General features: G+C 34.6%; 1 protein-coding gene across 2 annotated transcripts in view; it reads left to right on the forward strand.

Annotated features, from left to right (window-relative positions):
* Positions 1–17,917, forward strand: part of LOC126825373 (mucin-2) — a 116,043-nt gene that overhangs the window by 34,312 nt on the left and 63,814 nt on the right. For both annotated transcript variants that reach the window (XM_050554970.2, XM_050554971.2), the window contains exons 5-6: positions 4,653–4,849; positions 13,566–13,711. In XM_050554970.2, coding sequence (XP_050410927.1) covers positions 4,653–4,849; positions 13,566–13,711 — 343 coding nt within the window. The remainder of the gene's footprint in view (positions 1–4,652; positions 4,850–13,565; positions 13,712–17,917) is intronic.

Below are 17,917 nucleotides of genomic sequence, written 5' to 3' on the forward strand. Positions count from 1 at the left end.
ATCGATGTTCGGGCGGGCGTTACATATTTTTTATTTTTCATGAAGACTAATAAATAGGCCGCATGCGCAACCAATTTTGCGTGCGCACGGTGCCCGAGAGACAACTTATTTTATTTGTGTTGCCTTATAACATGTTTTTTTTAAGTTTAAAAATAGCAGTGGACCCTTGTAAGTCTATCTTGTCTACAGATCCACTCAGTTAATTTGATATAATACTTTTGTTATTTATTGCTTGCAATGTCTGTTGGTTTGTTTTGTGGATTTCTGTTTGTGTGGTGTGGTCCTCCTGCATTTACTATAAGGTAAAATGGGGTGACTTTGACATATGGGTAGCTTTGACATGCTTGTTGTTTTATTAAAAAAAAACATGTTATAATAAGAGATTAATTATTAAATAAGATGGTGAATATTCAAGTAAGTTTCTCCTGCTGAAATGACCTTGATTTTATAGACAAATAATTAAAATTATACCTTCAATTTTTGATATTGTGTAGGACACTGTAGGGCTATATTTTTAATAAGGTCATCTCAAAGGTCACATGGGTCACGGAGTGCTGATATCAATGGAATAATCCCACACGGTGTACTATTAGGCTTGACCTGTTACCCTAGGCTTCCGTTATGTTTGTCTCCATTTTCCAGTGACTACAAAGACTGGGTTTGCTGGTTATGTCCCCTGGCTATCATGTCCTTTAACCCCAAGGTCAATTTCACGGTTCATTTAAATGGCCAAACGAACTATTCAGGAGGATAATATTTCACGGCCGTTTTTTAATGCTAGTTTTAAAACGATTTAGTCTTATTTTCTGTCACGGGCAATAGAGAATGTACAGTAGAATCTGTATGAGCAGCCACTCCTATTCAGCGACATCTCCTTGTAAGCGGTCACGATAAATTCCCCCCGTAAAAATTCTATTGTTTCATCTCTTTATTCAACGGTCACTCCTCTAACGCAACCAGCCGTCACTATTTTACTAATAAATTCAACAAAACATCGCCCATTCAACGGCCATTGTTGAATGATACCATCTTGTCGTTCTTTGTAACACCCCCACTAATCCCGTGAGTAGTAGTTAATTAACTGGCCCCCCACTAAATCGGGTAAAAAGAAATGTAAAAATAACAATCAACCCGGGATTATCTGTTAAATAATCTTTTGTTATAATAAACGACTAATCTAATCATTGTTTTCACGCGTAACGACACATTATTTGATACTGATTAAATAAGATAAAAGTACCGAGTTTTGTCACGATCATCTAGTATCTCTTTTCCATTGCCACTTGGTTGTTAAACAGACGTATTAGCGCCTCCTATAATATTACATACAGAGTTACACCCCCTGTAATTAGGTGATAAAATCAGCGATGTTTTTTTGTTCATGTGCTTTTTTGATAAAATAAAATTAATTCATTGATTTTATTCACAAAAATGGATAAATATTATCGAATGCATCACAATGGTAAACAGTAGTATCGAAGGTTGGTACAAAATGACAAGTTTAGAGAAGTTATGTGCGAGACTTAAGTAAAGAATTTTCGATCGGCGCAAAATTCAGCGACGGTCAAATTTACCGATGCAAGTATTGATGTTCGCTTCCAATGCATCCAAGCGTAATATTTAATTTATGTCAGCACAAAAAGCACCGAGATTTTATTAAGAGGCCACTCCCGTTAAGCGGTCAGTCGTTAAAATTTCCTTGGGTGGCTGCTTAATGCAGATTCTACTGTACTTCATAAATCTCTATAGACAGGCTTTGATACGTATACGATCCGTGTAAATAATGGCCAAACGAACTAAGTCAGGAGGATAATATTTCCCGGCCGGTTTTTAATGCTAGTTTTAAAACGATTTAGTCTTATTTTCTGACACGGGCAATAGAGAATGTACTTCATAAATCCCTATAGACAGGCTTTGATATGATCCATATAAATAATGCAAACTGTCTCTTGTAATCACCTCACGCACACCCCTCACGCCTTCACAACAAATTTGAACAAATGGCTAACGAGTGTCAATTGAAGTGAATCGGAAGAATATTGTGGAAATAAATTTATTGAAATAAATCAACATTTCTATAATAGGCCTAATGATAATGTTAGGGAAATTTATGTTTCTATCAGAAATACTAATATTATTTCTGTAATTTTTGATGAACAATATGGCGGCAAAAAATTCCATATGCATCGATGCGAGAATCGATGTTTGCGTCCGATGCATCGATGCGTAAAATTTAACTTGATATTAGCACTAGTCACAGGGTCAAGTTCAAGATGAAACTTAAGTTTTTTTGTAAAAAATATGTTACAAAAGATTAGTTTTTTATGGAGTAGGTCAATATCCCATAGGTTTCTCCTTAAAAAATAATAGTTTTATGGTTTAGGTTTAATTTTAGTGGGTTTTTTTTATACACCTACATTTTCATGTGGACGTATATTGTCGTCGCCCCTGTCCGTCTGTCCACAATTGTTTGTGAACACTCTATAGGTCACAATTTTTAATCGCCCATATTTTCATGTGGACATATATTGTCATCGCCCCTGTCCGTCTGTCCACAATTGTTTGTGAACACTCTATAGGTCACAATTTTTATATGCCCTTGATTGTCGGAAAAAATCACTTTTTAGCTTGTTCTCTATCCATCTCTCGAAAATGTGGGCGTATCCTGCCTGGCAGCCGCTGGTTTATTATCTGATTTCAATGAAACTTGAAATATAGGTTTATCACCCTAAGATCTTGGTTTCTTTCGATATTGGCATGTATAATGGCCCCTGATTGTACGAAAAATGACGTTTTTAGCTTGTGAAAAGAGGCCACAATTTTTATCCGATTTGGTTTAAACTTGAAATGTATGTTTATAACCCAAAGATCTTGGTTCCTTTCGATCATAACTTCCTGAATTATGGCCTGTGATTGAACAAAAACTCACGTTTTTAGCTTGTGGTCCCTGTAGAGGTCACAGTTTTTATCTGATTTAAAAAAAAACATGTGAATATATCACCATTACCCACTTAAGATCTTGGTTCCTTTTGCTAATCGCGGATACCCTGATTGTTAAAAAAATCGCATTTTTAGCTTGCAGATTTTCTAGAGGTCAGAATTTTTTTCCGATTTTAAAAACCATTTAAATACATCACCATTTCAGCGTAATGAAGGTTGAATTTGGATTTCTGGAAAATCGAAATGAAACTGCCCGACAAAACAGTCGTTCTTTGTACGCAAATTGTGTAGAAGTGTGTAATACGAAGGTTGTGGACCCTCTAGAGGTCACAATTTGTATCCGATTTTGATGAAACTTAAAACATTATTTATATCCCAAAGATCTCAGTCCCTTTTGATACATTTCAGGCCATAATTTTCTGGATTATTGCCCCTGATTGTACAAAAAATCGTGTTTGTTTTTAGCTTGTTCTCTATCCATCTCTTGCAAAATGTGGGCGTATCCTGCCTGTCAACCGCTGGTTTATATAAAGCCGGGGCATCAGCCATTATGAGGCTACAAAGGGTGTTAAAAATAAAATGGACACAAAAATTATTTTTGAATTGAAATATATACAAAAGCCTTTACTGTCCCATGAATGTTTTGGTATTTTAGAGACATAATGTAGGTACAATATGTTGAAAAGTTAGAGAATTTGAAGGTGTTCACTTCAGTGTCTTGCCTGAATCTTACAGAAAGCTTGTGGTCCCTCTAGAGGTAACAATTTTTATCCAATTTAAAAAAACGTTTGAAGATATCACCGTTGCACCTTAATGATTGTTGAGTTGGAATTTCATGAAAATCGGAACAAAACTGCCGGACAAAATGGCTGCCCCTCATGTGGATCTATATCGTCATTGCCCCTGTCCATCCGTCCGTCCACAATTTGTTTATGGACACTCTACAGGTCACATTTTTTATTCAATTTTGATGAAACCTAAAATATGTGCTATATCAAAAAGATCTCGGTTCTTTTCGATATTGGCATATATCGGACCATAACTTCATGGATTATGGCCCCTGATTTACGAAAAATCAAGTTTTTGGCTTGTGGACACTCTATAGGTCTCAATTATTATCTGATTTAAAAAAAAAACATTTGAATATATCTCAGTTACACAGTAATGACGCTTGAGATCGAATTTCGTGAAAATCAGACTAAAACTGCCGAACAAAATGGCTGCCCCACGTACTCAAATGGTGTAAAAAATATGGTATATCAAGGTTGTGGACCCCCTAGAGGTCATAATTCTGAAATATATGTTTATGACCCAAAGTTCTTGGTTCCTCTCAAAATTCGCCCATATCGGATCATAACTTCCTGAATTATGACCCTTGATTGTATGAAAAATCACATTTTGTTTTGTTTTTTCTCCATCCATCTCTTGCAAAATGTGGGCTTATACTGCCTTACAGACGCTTGTATTTAAAAAAAAAAAATAAAAAAGTATCATCCTTTAGATAATTATTTTTTTCCTGGATTCTAATTCTAAAGACTATTTTGAAATCATGCAGACATCATTTCATTTACCATTATCGTAGTGAACTATGAAATGTTAATTTGAATACTGTTTATCTTTTGCTTGAACAATTCCTTTTGCACAGCTATTGATACTTTTGTCTATTGAAGAAGTATTCACCAAACCCTGTATTTTAATTTAATATAAAATAGGAGAGAGAAGAGTTAGACATCCAAGTAATACATAATCAAGCGGAGTATGTTGAGGAACCTGTAGAAAAGAATTCTGGTCCAGCTATATTATCTAATACTAAACGAGGTTTATATAAAGTTAATCCTAATCCTAATCAAAATGTACCACAAACAGATTATAAACCTTCACCTAGAAAAAAAATTCCTATCAAAAAAGGGTACGTCTATGTCTTTTATTGTTTATGTTGATGTGCATATCATTTTTATACGCTTACATTTTCATGTGGACGTATTATGCCGTCACTGCCGTCTGTCCGTCCACAATTTGTTTGTGGACACTATAGCTACATGTCACAATTTTTATCCGATTTTGACGAAACTTGAAATATAGTCTATCTCCCAAAGAGATAGAGCTCACAACTATTATCCGATTTAAAAAAAAACGTACAAATATATCACCATTACACCGTAATGTTGGATGATTTCGAATTTTGTGAAAATCAGACCAAAACTGCCGGACAAAATGGCCGCCCCTCGTATGCAAATAGTGTAAATATCTGGTATATCAAGGTTGTGGACCCCCTCTAGATGTCACAATTTTGGTTCGATTTTGATTAAACTTGAAATGCATGTTTATAACCCAAAGATCTTGGCTCCTTTCGATATTCGCGCATGTAGAATCTTAACTCTCTAAATTATGGCACTTGATTGTATGAACTATCACGTTTTTAGCTTGTGCTCCCTCTAGAGGTCACTATTATTATCCGATTTAAAAAACGTTCAAATATATCACCGTTACACTGTAATGTTGGTTGAGTTTGAATTTCGTAAGAAATCAGACCAAAACTGCCAGACAAAATGGCCACCCCTTATATGCAAATAGTGTAAACAACTGGTATATAAAGGTTGTGGACCCCCTAGAGGTCACAATTTTTATACGCCGACATTTTCATGTGGACGTATATTGTCGTCGCCCCTTTTTGTCCGTCTATCCATCCGGACATCCGGCCACAATTTGTTTGTGGACACTTTTTTATTCGATTTCAACAAAACTTGAAATATAGGTTTATCTCCCTCAGATCTCAGTTCCTTTTGATAATTTTTATTCAATTTCAACGAAACTTGAAATATGGGTTTATCTCCCTCAGATCTCGGTTCCTTTCGATATTGGCATGTATCGGACTGTAACTTCATGGGTTATGGCCCCTGATTGTACGAAAATTGCGTTTTTAGCTTGTGGACACTCTAGAGGTCACAATTTTGATCTGATTTTGATGAAACTTAAAATGCATGTTTATAACCCAAAGATAATGGTTCCTTTCTATATTCGCGCATATCGGATTGTAACTTCCTGAATTATGGCCCCTGATTGTACGAAAAATCGCTTTTTTGGCTTGTGATATTTGCGCATATCGAATTGTAACTTCATGAACTATGGCCCTTGATTTTAGGAAATATTACTTTCTTTTTAGCTTGTTCTCTATCTATCTGTCGAAAATGTGGGCGTATCCTGACAGGCAGCCGCTGGTGATCCAATTTTGGTGAAACTTGAAATACATCTTTATAATCCAACGATCTTGGTTCCTTTCGATGTTTTTAGCTTGTGGTCCAATTAGAGGTCATAATTTTTATATGCTCAAGTTTTCATGTGGACGTATATTGTCGTCGCTCCCATCCGTCTGCCCATCCAGTTTGTCCATCCGTCCACAATTATTTGTGGACACTCTACAGGTCACAATTTTTAACCGATTTCAACGAAAATTGAAACATAGGTTTATCTCCCTAAGATCTCGGTTCCTTTCGATATTGGCATTTATTAGACTGTAACTTCATGGATTATGGCCCCTGATTGTACAAAAAATCGCGTTTTTAGCTTGTGGACTCTATAGAGGTCACAATTTTTATCTGATTTTGTTGAAATTTGAAATGTAAGTTTAGCGTCTTACGATATTCACGTATATCAGACCCTAACTTCCTGAATTATGGCACCTGATTGTACAAAAAATCACATTTTTAGCTTGAGGACCCTATGGAGGTCACAATTTTATTCCGATTTTAAAAAAAACGTTTGAATATATCACTGTTACACCTTAATGACGGTTGAGTTCGAATTTCATGAAAATCTGACCAAATGGCCGCCTTGTATGCAAACAGTATAAAAATATGGTATATGAAGGTTGTGGACCCACTAGAGCTCACAATTTTGATCCGATTTTGATGAAACTTGAAATACATGTTTATAACCTAAAGATCTTGGTTCCTTTCAATATTTACGCATATCGGACCGTAACTTCCTGAATTATGCCACCTGATTGTACGAAAAATCGCATTTTTAGCTTGTGGTCCCTCTACACTAACTACAGGTCACAATTATTATCTGATTTAAAAATCCGTTCGAATATATCACCGTTAAACCGTATTGTTGGTTGAGTACGAACTTCGTTAAAATCGGATGAAAACCGCCAGACAAAGTGGCCGCCCCTCTACGCAAATAGTGTAAACATCTGGGATATCAAGGTTGTGGACCCTCTAGAAGTAACAATGTTGATCCGATTTTGATCCGAAACTTGAAATGCATGTTTATTATCCAAAGATCTTGGTTGCTTTCGATATTTGCTTATATCGGTTTGTAACTTCCTGAATTATGGCCCCTGATTGTATGAAAAATCGTGTTTTTATCTTGTGGTCTCTCTAGAGGTCACAATTATTATCTGATTTAAAAATCCGTTCGAATATATCACCGTTGAGTACGAATTTCGTGAAAATCGGACCAAAACTGTCGGATAAAATGGCCGCCTCTTCTACGTAAATAGTGTAAACATCTGGTATATCAAGGTTGTGGACCCTCTAGAGGTCACAATTTTGATCCGATTTTGATAAAACTTGATGTACATGTTTATAACCCACAGATATTTGTGCATATGGGATTGTAACTTCCTGAATTATGGCCCTTGATTGTACAAACTTTAGATGTCACAATTTTGATCCGATTTAAAAAAAGAACCATGTGTCAATTAAGGCTGGGAATCAATATGAAATTTCAATATCGATTATCGGCAAGAATTTGTCAGCGATTATTGTTAATAATCGATTATCTTTTTTCGGAAAAATCTGAACTTTACCGACCTGTTATTTATGTTGATCGAGTTACAGTAGTGTTATTATCCTAGTCTAATACTGTGCCGATGTACGTAAAAAAATCAATTAATGTAAAATAATTAGTTGCTAAATGTAGGACTAACTTGAGTATTATTCTAAGTTCTGTTCTTGATTCATTTGATCCTTTTTTTATCTCCGATAAATACAAAGACAATACATGGTTTCTCTTTGCAAGTGACTGGCAATCACACAGTGTTACTACTAATAGAATAAAATAAAATAGAAGGCGTCTATTGATTGGACAATAAAAAAATAATTACGGGCTTTCAAAGTAGAATTTTTATGATTGGTTAATTTAGATGAAAACCAAAGTAGAATTCTTCCACGAAATTACGAGAGATATAGATATTTTCCCTGGGCTGTATCTGACATGATTTAGTAATAAAAGCGGAGTTGATCATTAATAATACAATTAGTTTTTTCGTGAAAGCAGACGATTTCTCTACAAATCAACCAAGAACAAAGAAGGGAGATAATTCTAATTTTACTATATATCACGTGCGATTGTCATTGTTCACAAAGTGCGTGACCTATTTTAGTTTCAACTAGTAATAAGAACAAAAACATCGAAAATATTAAAATAATGTATTTAATCTTAAAGTTTAGTTTTTTACAATAATATATATTTAAAATGTGGCAGTTTGTAAGCAGAGGGGGGAAATAGTTGCATTGACGTTGTGTATTCATTCATTCGTCTGCTAATGCCAGACTACGGCAAGTTCAGTCATGTGAAAGTGACCGTAACTTGCCGTCAGAAGGTAAATATACCGATAATCGATATTTGAATTTCAATATCGATTATCGTATCGCTAAATAACTTCTACCGATTATCGATTATATCGATATTTTTGCACAGCCTTAGTGTCAATATATCATTGTTACACACATATCTGAATGTAACTTCCTGGATTATGGCCCCTGATTGTTCGAAAAATCGCATTTTTATGTTGCAGATTCTCCAAGGTCACAATATTTTTTCTGATTTTAAAAACCATTTAAATGTATCATCATTCCACCATAATGACGGTTAATTTGTTTTTGGCAAAATTGAAATGAAACTGCCCGTACAATGTAACTGTACGGAAATTGTGTAAAAGTATGTAATACGAAGGTTGTGCACCCTCTAGAGGTCACAATTTTTATCCGATTTTGATGAAACTTAAAACATATCTTTATATCCCAAAGATCTCAGTCCTTTTTGATAATTGATATTTGCGCATTGCAGACCATAACTTTCTGGATTATTGCCCCTGATTGTACAAAAAATCCTGTTTGTTTTTAGCTTGTTCTCTATCCATCTCCTGCAAAATGTGGGCGTATCCTTTCTGGCAGCCGCTGGTTAGCTTGTGGATTCTCTAGAGGTCACAATTTGTTTTCCGATTTTAAAAACCATTAAAAATATCACCATTCCACCATAATGAAGGTTGAATTCGAATTTCGGGAAAATTGAAATGAAACTGCCCAACAAAATGGCCGCTCTTTGTACGGAAATTGTGTAAAAGTATGTAATACGAAGGTTGTGGACCCTCTGGAGGTCACAATTTTTATCCGATTTTGATGGAACTTAAAACATATCTTTGTATTCCAAAGATCTCAGTCCCTTTTGATATTTGTGCATTTCAGACCATAACTTTCTTGATTATTGCCCCCGGTTGTACAAAAGATCACGTTTGTTTTTAGCTTGTTCTCTATCCATCTCTGGCAAAATGTGGGCATATCCTGCCTGGCAGCTGCTGGTTAGCTTGTGGATTCTCTAGAGGTCACAATTTGTTTTCCGATTTTAAAAACTGTTTAAATATATCACCATTCCACCATGATGAAGGTTGAATTCAAATTTCGGGTAAATCGAAATGAAACTGCCTGACAAAATAGCCGCTCTTTGTACACAAATTGTGTAAAAGTATGTAATATCATGGGCATTGTCTGTCAAGGCTAAGTATAGATAGATAAGCAGTTTGCTTGCTCAATGCTTTACAAAGAGATGAATGTGCAATTAATTATATATATATTTATATCACGGCAGGGGACTTCATCCTCACTGCTGGATTGTTTCATCAAATTACTGTTCACTGATTTAAGCAACTTTTTTTGATCATAATGCTACTTTATGGACTAGCAATTATTTGCACATTGACTTCAATGTTAAATGGCTGTAACATCACAGGCCGTAGCTTTTTGCTCAACATTTTGTTGGTTCCAATCTTAATAGGTACAATGGGGACAACATTTGGCAATCTCCTTATTATAATTTTGTAGGGGGGTTGACCGTTGAGATTTTTTGCTTCAGGAATTTTTTTTTTTTAAAACTATATTTTATTCAATAAGAATAGGATTGGGGAACAGGCTAGGCCTATATCACCCCTCTCCCTTCAACAAAACAATATAATTACAATTAGTTAACTTATTTTAATACATGTATATAGTTGAAACTGTTCATATTGTGTTAGTAATTATTAAAATTCTGAAAGTATACAATAATATTTTTTTTTCAAATAAAAAGGTTATTTGATATAACATAATGACTAAATTTGGTTTAAGGCCTGAAAGTGTACAAATATGTAAACAGAATCTAGTGATGGTAATGATAAATGACGATTACAGTACTTAAAATCTATTACAGTGGACTTTGTCAAATCCGACATCGTACGAGATCGTAACAATATGTCGGATTACGCAGACTGTCGGAATACTCAGTTTTCTCAAAACTGGAAGTATTATTATAATGTAGCTTCAAATCCCCAGAACCTTATTCCCTTTAAAAATGATAAACCTTTCTGTACATTCAAGATTTTATTTCATTTAACATGTGTGGGCATTTTGAATAGGTCAAGTCTGTCGTTAATTTATCTTCTTCGTCGTCTTCAGTTGATTGCACACTTGTCTTTGGTGTCACGCGTTCATTGATAATCTATCGTTCTATGTCCAGGTTGACGTCACAAAGATCGGATAGATCCGTAGGGTGACCAAATTTAGGTATTCAGGTTCAATCGGCATGCGCAACGAATGTTTCCAACAGGTGCTAGGAATATTTTTGCGACTGAATTATTCGTGGGAAAATTCGTGGGTATTCTTGAGTATTTGTCACAACTGTCTTACAAGAGATTATAAAATTATCAAAGTAATTAACAAAAACCTTCGCGAGCGAGTTTTAATCTCGCCGATAATTGATTGGTGATTGCTCGTTAATCTTTTGTGGCTTCACACTCACCGATTGAAGGCCGGATTATACAGTGTTGATTCAATGGAAATCATGTGACGGGACGGCTGATTGATGTCGTATTTCGGAATATTCAGAGTACGGATTACTCAAAGATTTTTTGGTTGAAATAATAAGGAAATAAATCGGGACATGAAAATGTTGTCGGATTTCACAGAGTGCCAGAGTATACAGAGGTCGGATGTCACACAGTCCACTGTACTTGATTCTAAAAAGTTTTGCACCTCAGTAAATATTGATTTATTTTGTTCAACTGAACAATAGAGCCATACAATAAACATTTTTTGTTGGTGTATTCTGTTGGTAATGTTTTTATGGTTGTATTTCGTGCATCTGAATATAAGGGACATATCAGCAGAAAGTGATAAGGATCTTCAAAATTGTGTCCACATCGGCAGGTTGGAGAGTCGGATATGTGTCTTAAAAATGCATGTCCATTTAGATCACTGTTTGATAAATGAAGTCTTGAATGGATGATTTGAATTTTTCTTTTTCCAATATTGTAATAAGAAGGTACCAAGTGATCATGTTTTGAGAGTTTTTGTTTAAAAATGAATAACATATCTGAATTAAGTATAGAAAGATCTAGAGTGTTCCAAAGTCGTGTAGTTGAAGGAAAGAAAGAATTATAAAATAGATTAGTTTTACAAAAATAGTATAGTAGGTTTTTATACGCCCTCATTTTCATGTGGACATATATTGTCGTCGCCCCTGTCCGTCCGTACGTCCGTCCGTCAACAATTGTTTGTGAACAGTCTACAGGTCACAATCTTTATCCGATTTCAATGAAACTTGAAATATAGGTTTATCACCCTAGGATCTTGGTTCCTTTCGATATTGGCATGTATCGGACTGTAACTTCATGGATTATGGCCCCTGATTGTACGAAAAATCACGGTTTTAGCTAGTGAACACTGGAGAGGTCACAATTTTTATCCGATTTGGTTTAAACTTGAAATGTATGCTCAAAGATCTCGGTTCCTTTCGGTATTCGTTAATATCGGAACCTAACTTCCTGAATTATGGCCCCTGATTGAACGAAAAATCACGTTTTTAGCTTGTGGACCCTATAGAGGTCATAATTTTTATCCGATTTAAAAAAACGTATTATTATGTCACCGTTACACCCTAAGGACAACTTGTGAAAATCGGCCCAAAACTGACAGACAAAATGGCCGCCCTTCGTTCTCAAATAGCGTAAAATTATGGTATATGAAGATTGTGGACCCTATAGAGGTCACAATTTTTATCCGATTTTGTTGAAACTTGCAATGTAAGTTTATAACCCAAAGATCTTGGTTCTTTTCTATATTCGCGCATATCGAATTGTAATTTCCTGAATTATGACCCTTGATTGTAGGAAAAATCACTTTCGTTTTAGCTTGTTCTTTATCCATCTCTTGAAAATGTGGGCGTATCCTGCCTGGCAAAATACCGACTTCTTTATATAGTAAATCATGACTAGTTCCCTTCACAGTGCCACATATTGTGCGTAAAGCATCTAATTGTAATCTGATTTATTGCCTTTTTTGTGGAGAGCCAAAACGTTTACATGTTTCCAAGTTTTGGGAAAGATCAGGTATTGAGTGAGAGATTAAAAATAGAACATAGTGGAATAGAAATTTCTTCAGCAACTGATGTTGACTGGGGTGAAAATCTCAGTTCCGACACAGTGATTGCTCTACAGAAAGACACTTTACACCCCCTATCCCTCCACTGCAATATCATTAGCATTACCCAAAACTGCTATGAAATTGCAAATTTGATCCCTTTTTCTCCAATTCTAGACCAAAAAGTCAACCAAAAAATGCAGGAAGAGGGGAGAAAAAAATTAAGGGAAAAATTGTCTATTTATAACTCTCACTACATTCGTCCATCATGAAATAAGGGGAAATAATTACTAGTCTTAGTCCTATATGTAATGATTGTTAAATAAAGTTTAAGCATTGCCATGTGTACCACATCTCTGGATCAGGTCTAGATGATGCACAATGAATGTTTCTCTTGCAGAAACTTACCCTGCACTGGCTACACATATTTATTAGACAAAAGGGGAATGGCTGAATTTAGGGACCTGGAGATATTTTACTATTCATCGCAGGCTCTATACAATGAAAATAGTATTATATAAATATATCTTACCATGTAATTTTGTTATAAAATATTTGCTCTTTTAAAAGTTATTGGCAAAAGAATGGATTAGTGTAAACTTTATATCTATTATGTTTTAAAATAAATGAATTATGAGTGTTGTTATAATTACATTCGTCATAGACCAACCATATTAATATAAAGCTTGTATAACTGCCTTTATTATCCAGACACTGCATTTACATCAATTGATGCTTAAGAATGGACTTCACTGGATTAAGTATGAAAAACATGCAACTACCATACTTTAAATTGCTACTATTAGGTTTTTCATGTGTAAAATCACATTGTTAAACACAGCTGTATCCTTTTAATAGAAGTTAGATTTGGTTTGGTTTGGTTTGTCTGTGTTTTGCAAATTAGCTCAATTTATATGTAAAATAATAATGACTATTTTATTTATGTAGTTCCATATCAAAAGATGATATTTATGTGTTAACTGAAGGCGGAGATACTGCAACCTATGTATCTGAAGGAGATCTTACCACTAGTTCCAAACCTAAACCGAAAACTAGAAAATCTAAACACATTAAAGATGCTACAAGAACCACAGGTAAATACATCTTTATCTTAAAGTTACAATTTCATATTTTCTAAGAAAGTCAAAACATAATTATTTCTATGTCTTTTGCTCAATAGGTTGTCAACTCACTGTTATACGCTCATAGGTGTCATTCTCACACTTACAGCACATTTACAGCGGAAATAATTACACAATTACCTCCCAATTACTTCCCTTGTTTTCTATTCTTCACCATGGAGTAGCTATCTTCAAACGTTTGAATTTGAAGATGAAAATGATATTTTTGCCAATTTCTCAACTGGCAATAGTGAATTATAGGATTAATAGTATTATTCTTTAACAAGGTAGGACTGTTTATAGATACCATCTATTTTAAGGCTTTATTTTAATAAATTTTAAAAATATAACTTAAAAATATTGTAGGATCCATCCCTTTTCTCATTCAAATTCTTTGTCTTAAGTTAATATCTGATTGACTTTAAATTTATACACAGTGTTTAAGAATGAGTTCGTTAGAGAATCATTCAAAATTTAAAAAACCCGGCACAAGCGGTGTCCGGCGATTTTAACCAAACTTTGCAGATTTGGTCATTGGGTACCCGTTATACCCCACATGAAATATGAGGGTCACCAACTTTGTAGTTACGGAGAACCAGCTATGGCCATTTTAGAGTTAAAATATTTCCCATACATTGTCTATTGATTTTTTTTTTTTTTTTAATGATTTTTTTATGAATGATTATGTGTACTACTTCAATATAAATGACTATTAAATTTTTCCGAAACCATTTGAGGCTATGAGGAATTTATTTTGAGACGTAGTTTTTGCTATATGCTAAAACATATAAATTTCATGATGCTATATCTCACCCACCGCGGGCCGAGGACAATTCTATTAATAATGGAAGTTGAGGACTATTAATATTAATATTTGGTTTTGACAAAATGACTGGCACGAATTTCTTTCATATTAAGTTTGATGGTCGAACTTGAAGAAAATGACTTCATTTTTGACATCATTTTTCCAATAAAATCATTCATTGTCTGGATTATTAGGCCTGATAATGCCCCATGCAACCGCCTTCCAGCAACTCTGTGTAGGGCCGGTACAGATGATTCGGGAGTTCCACAAGGATCAGTCCATGGACCTGTCCTTTCTGTAATGTATACTAAGAATTTGGGACAACTAATCAATAATCATGGTTTCTAGGACGACATTCTTATGCAGATGATACACAGCTGATCGCAAGTTATTCCCTTTCAAAAACTGTTTCATTCCCTAATTATTCTGACATCAAATTGTGTACACATGACATTAAAGATAGGATGACAAGAAATATGTTGAAATTAAATTTAATTGAATTAAGTAAATCAGAATGTATTTTATGTGGTCAAAATACACATCTGAAAAATACAAGTTCAAATGACGTGGTTGTACGAGATGCAATATTTTTATCATGAGACACTGTGAAGAGGTTAGGTGTCCTCTTGGGGTCCAATTTGAGCATGGACAGTCATACTAGTGAAATTTGTCGAAACTGTTATCTTTGGTCCAGGAATTTTATTAGCCAGGAAGCAGCTGCTACACTTATATGTTCTTTGGAATTCCCAAGGATTGATCACTGTAACAGCTTGTTAGTAGAAACATCTGGTGCCAGTATTAAAAAAAATCAACTTGTAGAAAATATCGCAGCTCGAATTCTTACCAGATCATCAAAACACTCTCATATTACTCCTGTTCTGAAATCAATCTATGGGCTGCCAATCATCTTCAAAAGTCTGTCTTAGACTTATCAGTATGTGAATCATTCACAGTGAATGGCTTAGCTCAAATATAATTATCTAACTTTATGCACATACAAGTTCCCCCGAGTAACCTCCGGCCGAACACACATTCATAAGTTTTGTTGCTCATGGTGAAAATTAATATATTCATTTGGATACGGATCGTGCTCAGTGAAAGCGCCTAAACTGCGTAACAATCTTTGAGAGATCATTAAATCATCTCAAACCCTTTCTTGTTTTACAGCAAGACTTATCAAGATTGATTAAATGTAACTTTATAACCCATATCTTTCGATATTTTGATATTCGCACATATCAGACTGTAACTTCCTGAATTATGGCCCTGATTGTTCGAAAAATCACGTTTTTAGCTTGTGGACCCCATAGAGGTCATAATTATTATCCGATTTAAAAAAGCGCTTGAATATATCACCGTTACAACCTAAGGATGGTTGAGTTCAATTTCTTAAAAATCGGACCAAAACTGACAGACAAAATGGCCGCCCCTCGTACTCAAATAGTTTAAAAATATGGTATATCAAGGTTGTAGACCCTCTATAGGTCACAATTTTATTCTTATCCGATTTTGACGAAACTTGAAATATAGGTTTATCTCCAAAAGATCTCGGCTGCTTTCGATATTGGCGTGTATCGGATCGAAACTTCATGGATTATGGCCCCTGTTTGTACAAAAAATCACGTTTTTAGCTTGTGAAACCTATAGAGGTCACAATTTTTATCCGATTTTGTTGAAGCTTGAAATGTAAGTTTATAACCCAAAGATCTTGGTTCCTGTCGATATTCGCGCATATCAGACCGTAACTTCCTGATTGTACGAAAAATCACGTTTTTTGCTTGTCGACCCTATAGAGGTCATAATTTTTATCCGATTTAAAAAAACAAATTATTTTATCACCGTTACGCCCTAAGGACAGCTGAGTTCGAATTTCATGAAAATCGGCCCAAAACTGACAGACAAAATGGCCGGCAGTTGTTCTCGAATAGCGTAAAAATATGGTATATCAAGGTTGTGTGGACCCTATAAAGGTTACAATTTTTATCCGATGTTGTTAAAACTTGAAATGTAAGTTTATAACCCAAAGATCTTGGTTGCTTTCGGTATTTGCGCATATCGAATTGTAATTTTTTGAATTATGGCCCTTGATTGTAGGAAAAATCACTTCCTTTTTAGCTTGTTCTCTATCCATTTCTCGAAAATGTGGGTGTATCCTGCCTGGCAGCCACTGGTAATTAACTACATCGAAATTTATCCAAACCATTCTGTGATAGGTGTTTTGGGGGTCATATAATCCAGAAAATAACGTGCACAAACACAACTCTATTATCCCAAATACGCGCCATTTTTCCAGGAATTTCAACATTTGATTAAAAATGTCGAAGCCTTTCGCGAAACGGTGAAAAGAACTTAGGTTAATTAGCCTGTTAATCTGTTTAAATAGCAGCACCAGTTTATCAATTTAGTAATGAAACATGCATGCGCGAGGTCCTTTTGTTTGCATGAGAGTTTCATATAATTTACAACCATTGTTTTCCATTCCAAAATTTTTAAAAACAGTGCCGCTCGCCTGTAACCCGACACTCATGGAAACTCTGTCATTGACATTGTTTACACTAATCGGCAATGACCTCAAAATTTGAATTTAAGATGATTTAGATTTATTCTCTCTTTTCACAATAAAAGAGGTTGATTTTCAAAACATGATTATATTAATTGATAGTAAAAATATTTACCGTAAATGAACTTAATGGGTGCCGTAATTGATGACCTTGTTTCCAAATATGGCTATTGAAACACGTGTGTTACGTTTGAGAAAATAGCCATTCTATCATAATACAATGATCAGAAAAAATTTTGATGTTGAGTCATTCACAAGTTTAGACATTATTTTAAAAAGTAGTTAATATTAATTATTTATCACGTGTTCATGGATTACGCACTGCGATGAACAAATAAAATAAACGTCAATGAAATTGTCTACTTCAGGAAATAACGTGATCAATTAATGGAAATTAAAAACATTTCGTCTTCTGACACTATTAGGCCATAATTTCGAAGTGCTCTCTTTCACAAATTACAAATCTTTATATGCAGTTATTAAAATATTTGCAATGAAAAAATGACATTTTTCATGTTTTGTAATTTCTTTGAAATTTCAATGAAATTTTCAATATAAATATTTCAGTGAAGTTCCAGAAGACCAAAATTTTTGTTTATTTCATGAAATCTCACTGAAATTTCAGTATCATTTTCTCTGGGGTAACTGAACGTTGTACCAATACTTATAAGTACTGGTAGACTTTTCTGCTTTCGCTAATACAACAGTCTGATTTTCAATATTTTATTTTGTCATTTTTCTTCAAAGAATTTAGCGATAAGGGAACACTGTTATTTAAACTACCGGTACCTTCAACATCATTTGAAACAGAGGG

Source organism: Patella vulgata, chromosome 6, assembly GCF_932274485.2.
Source record: "Patella vulgata chromosome 6, xgPatVulg1.2, whole genome shotgun sequence".
NCBI lineage: Eukaryota > Metazoa > Mollusca > Gastropoda > Patellidae > Patella > Patella vulgata.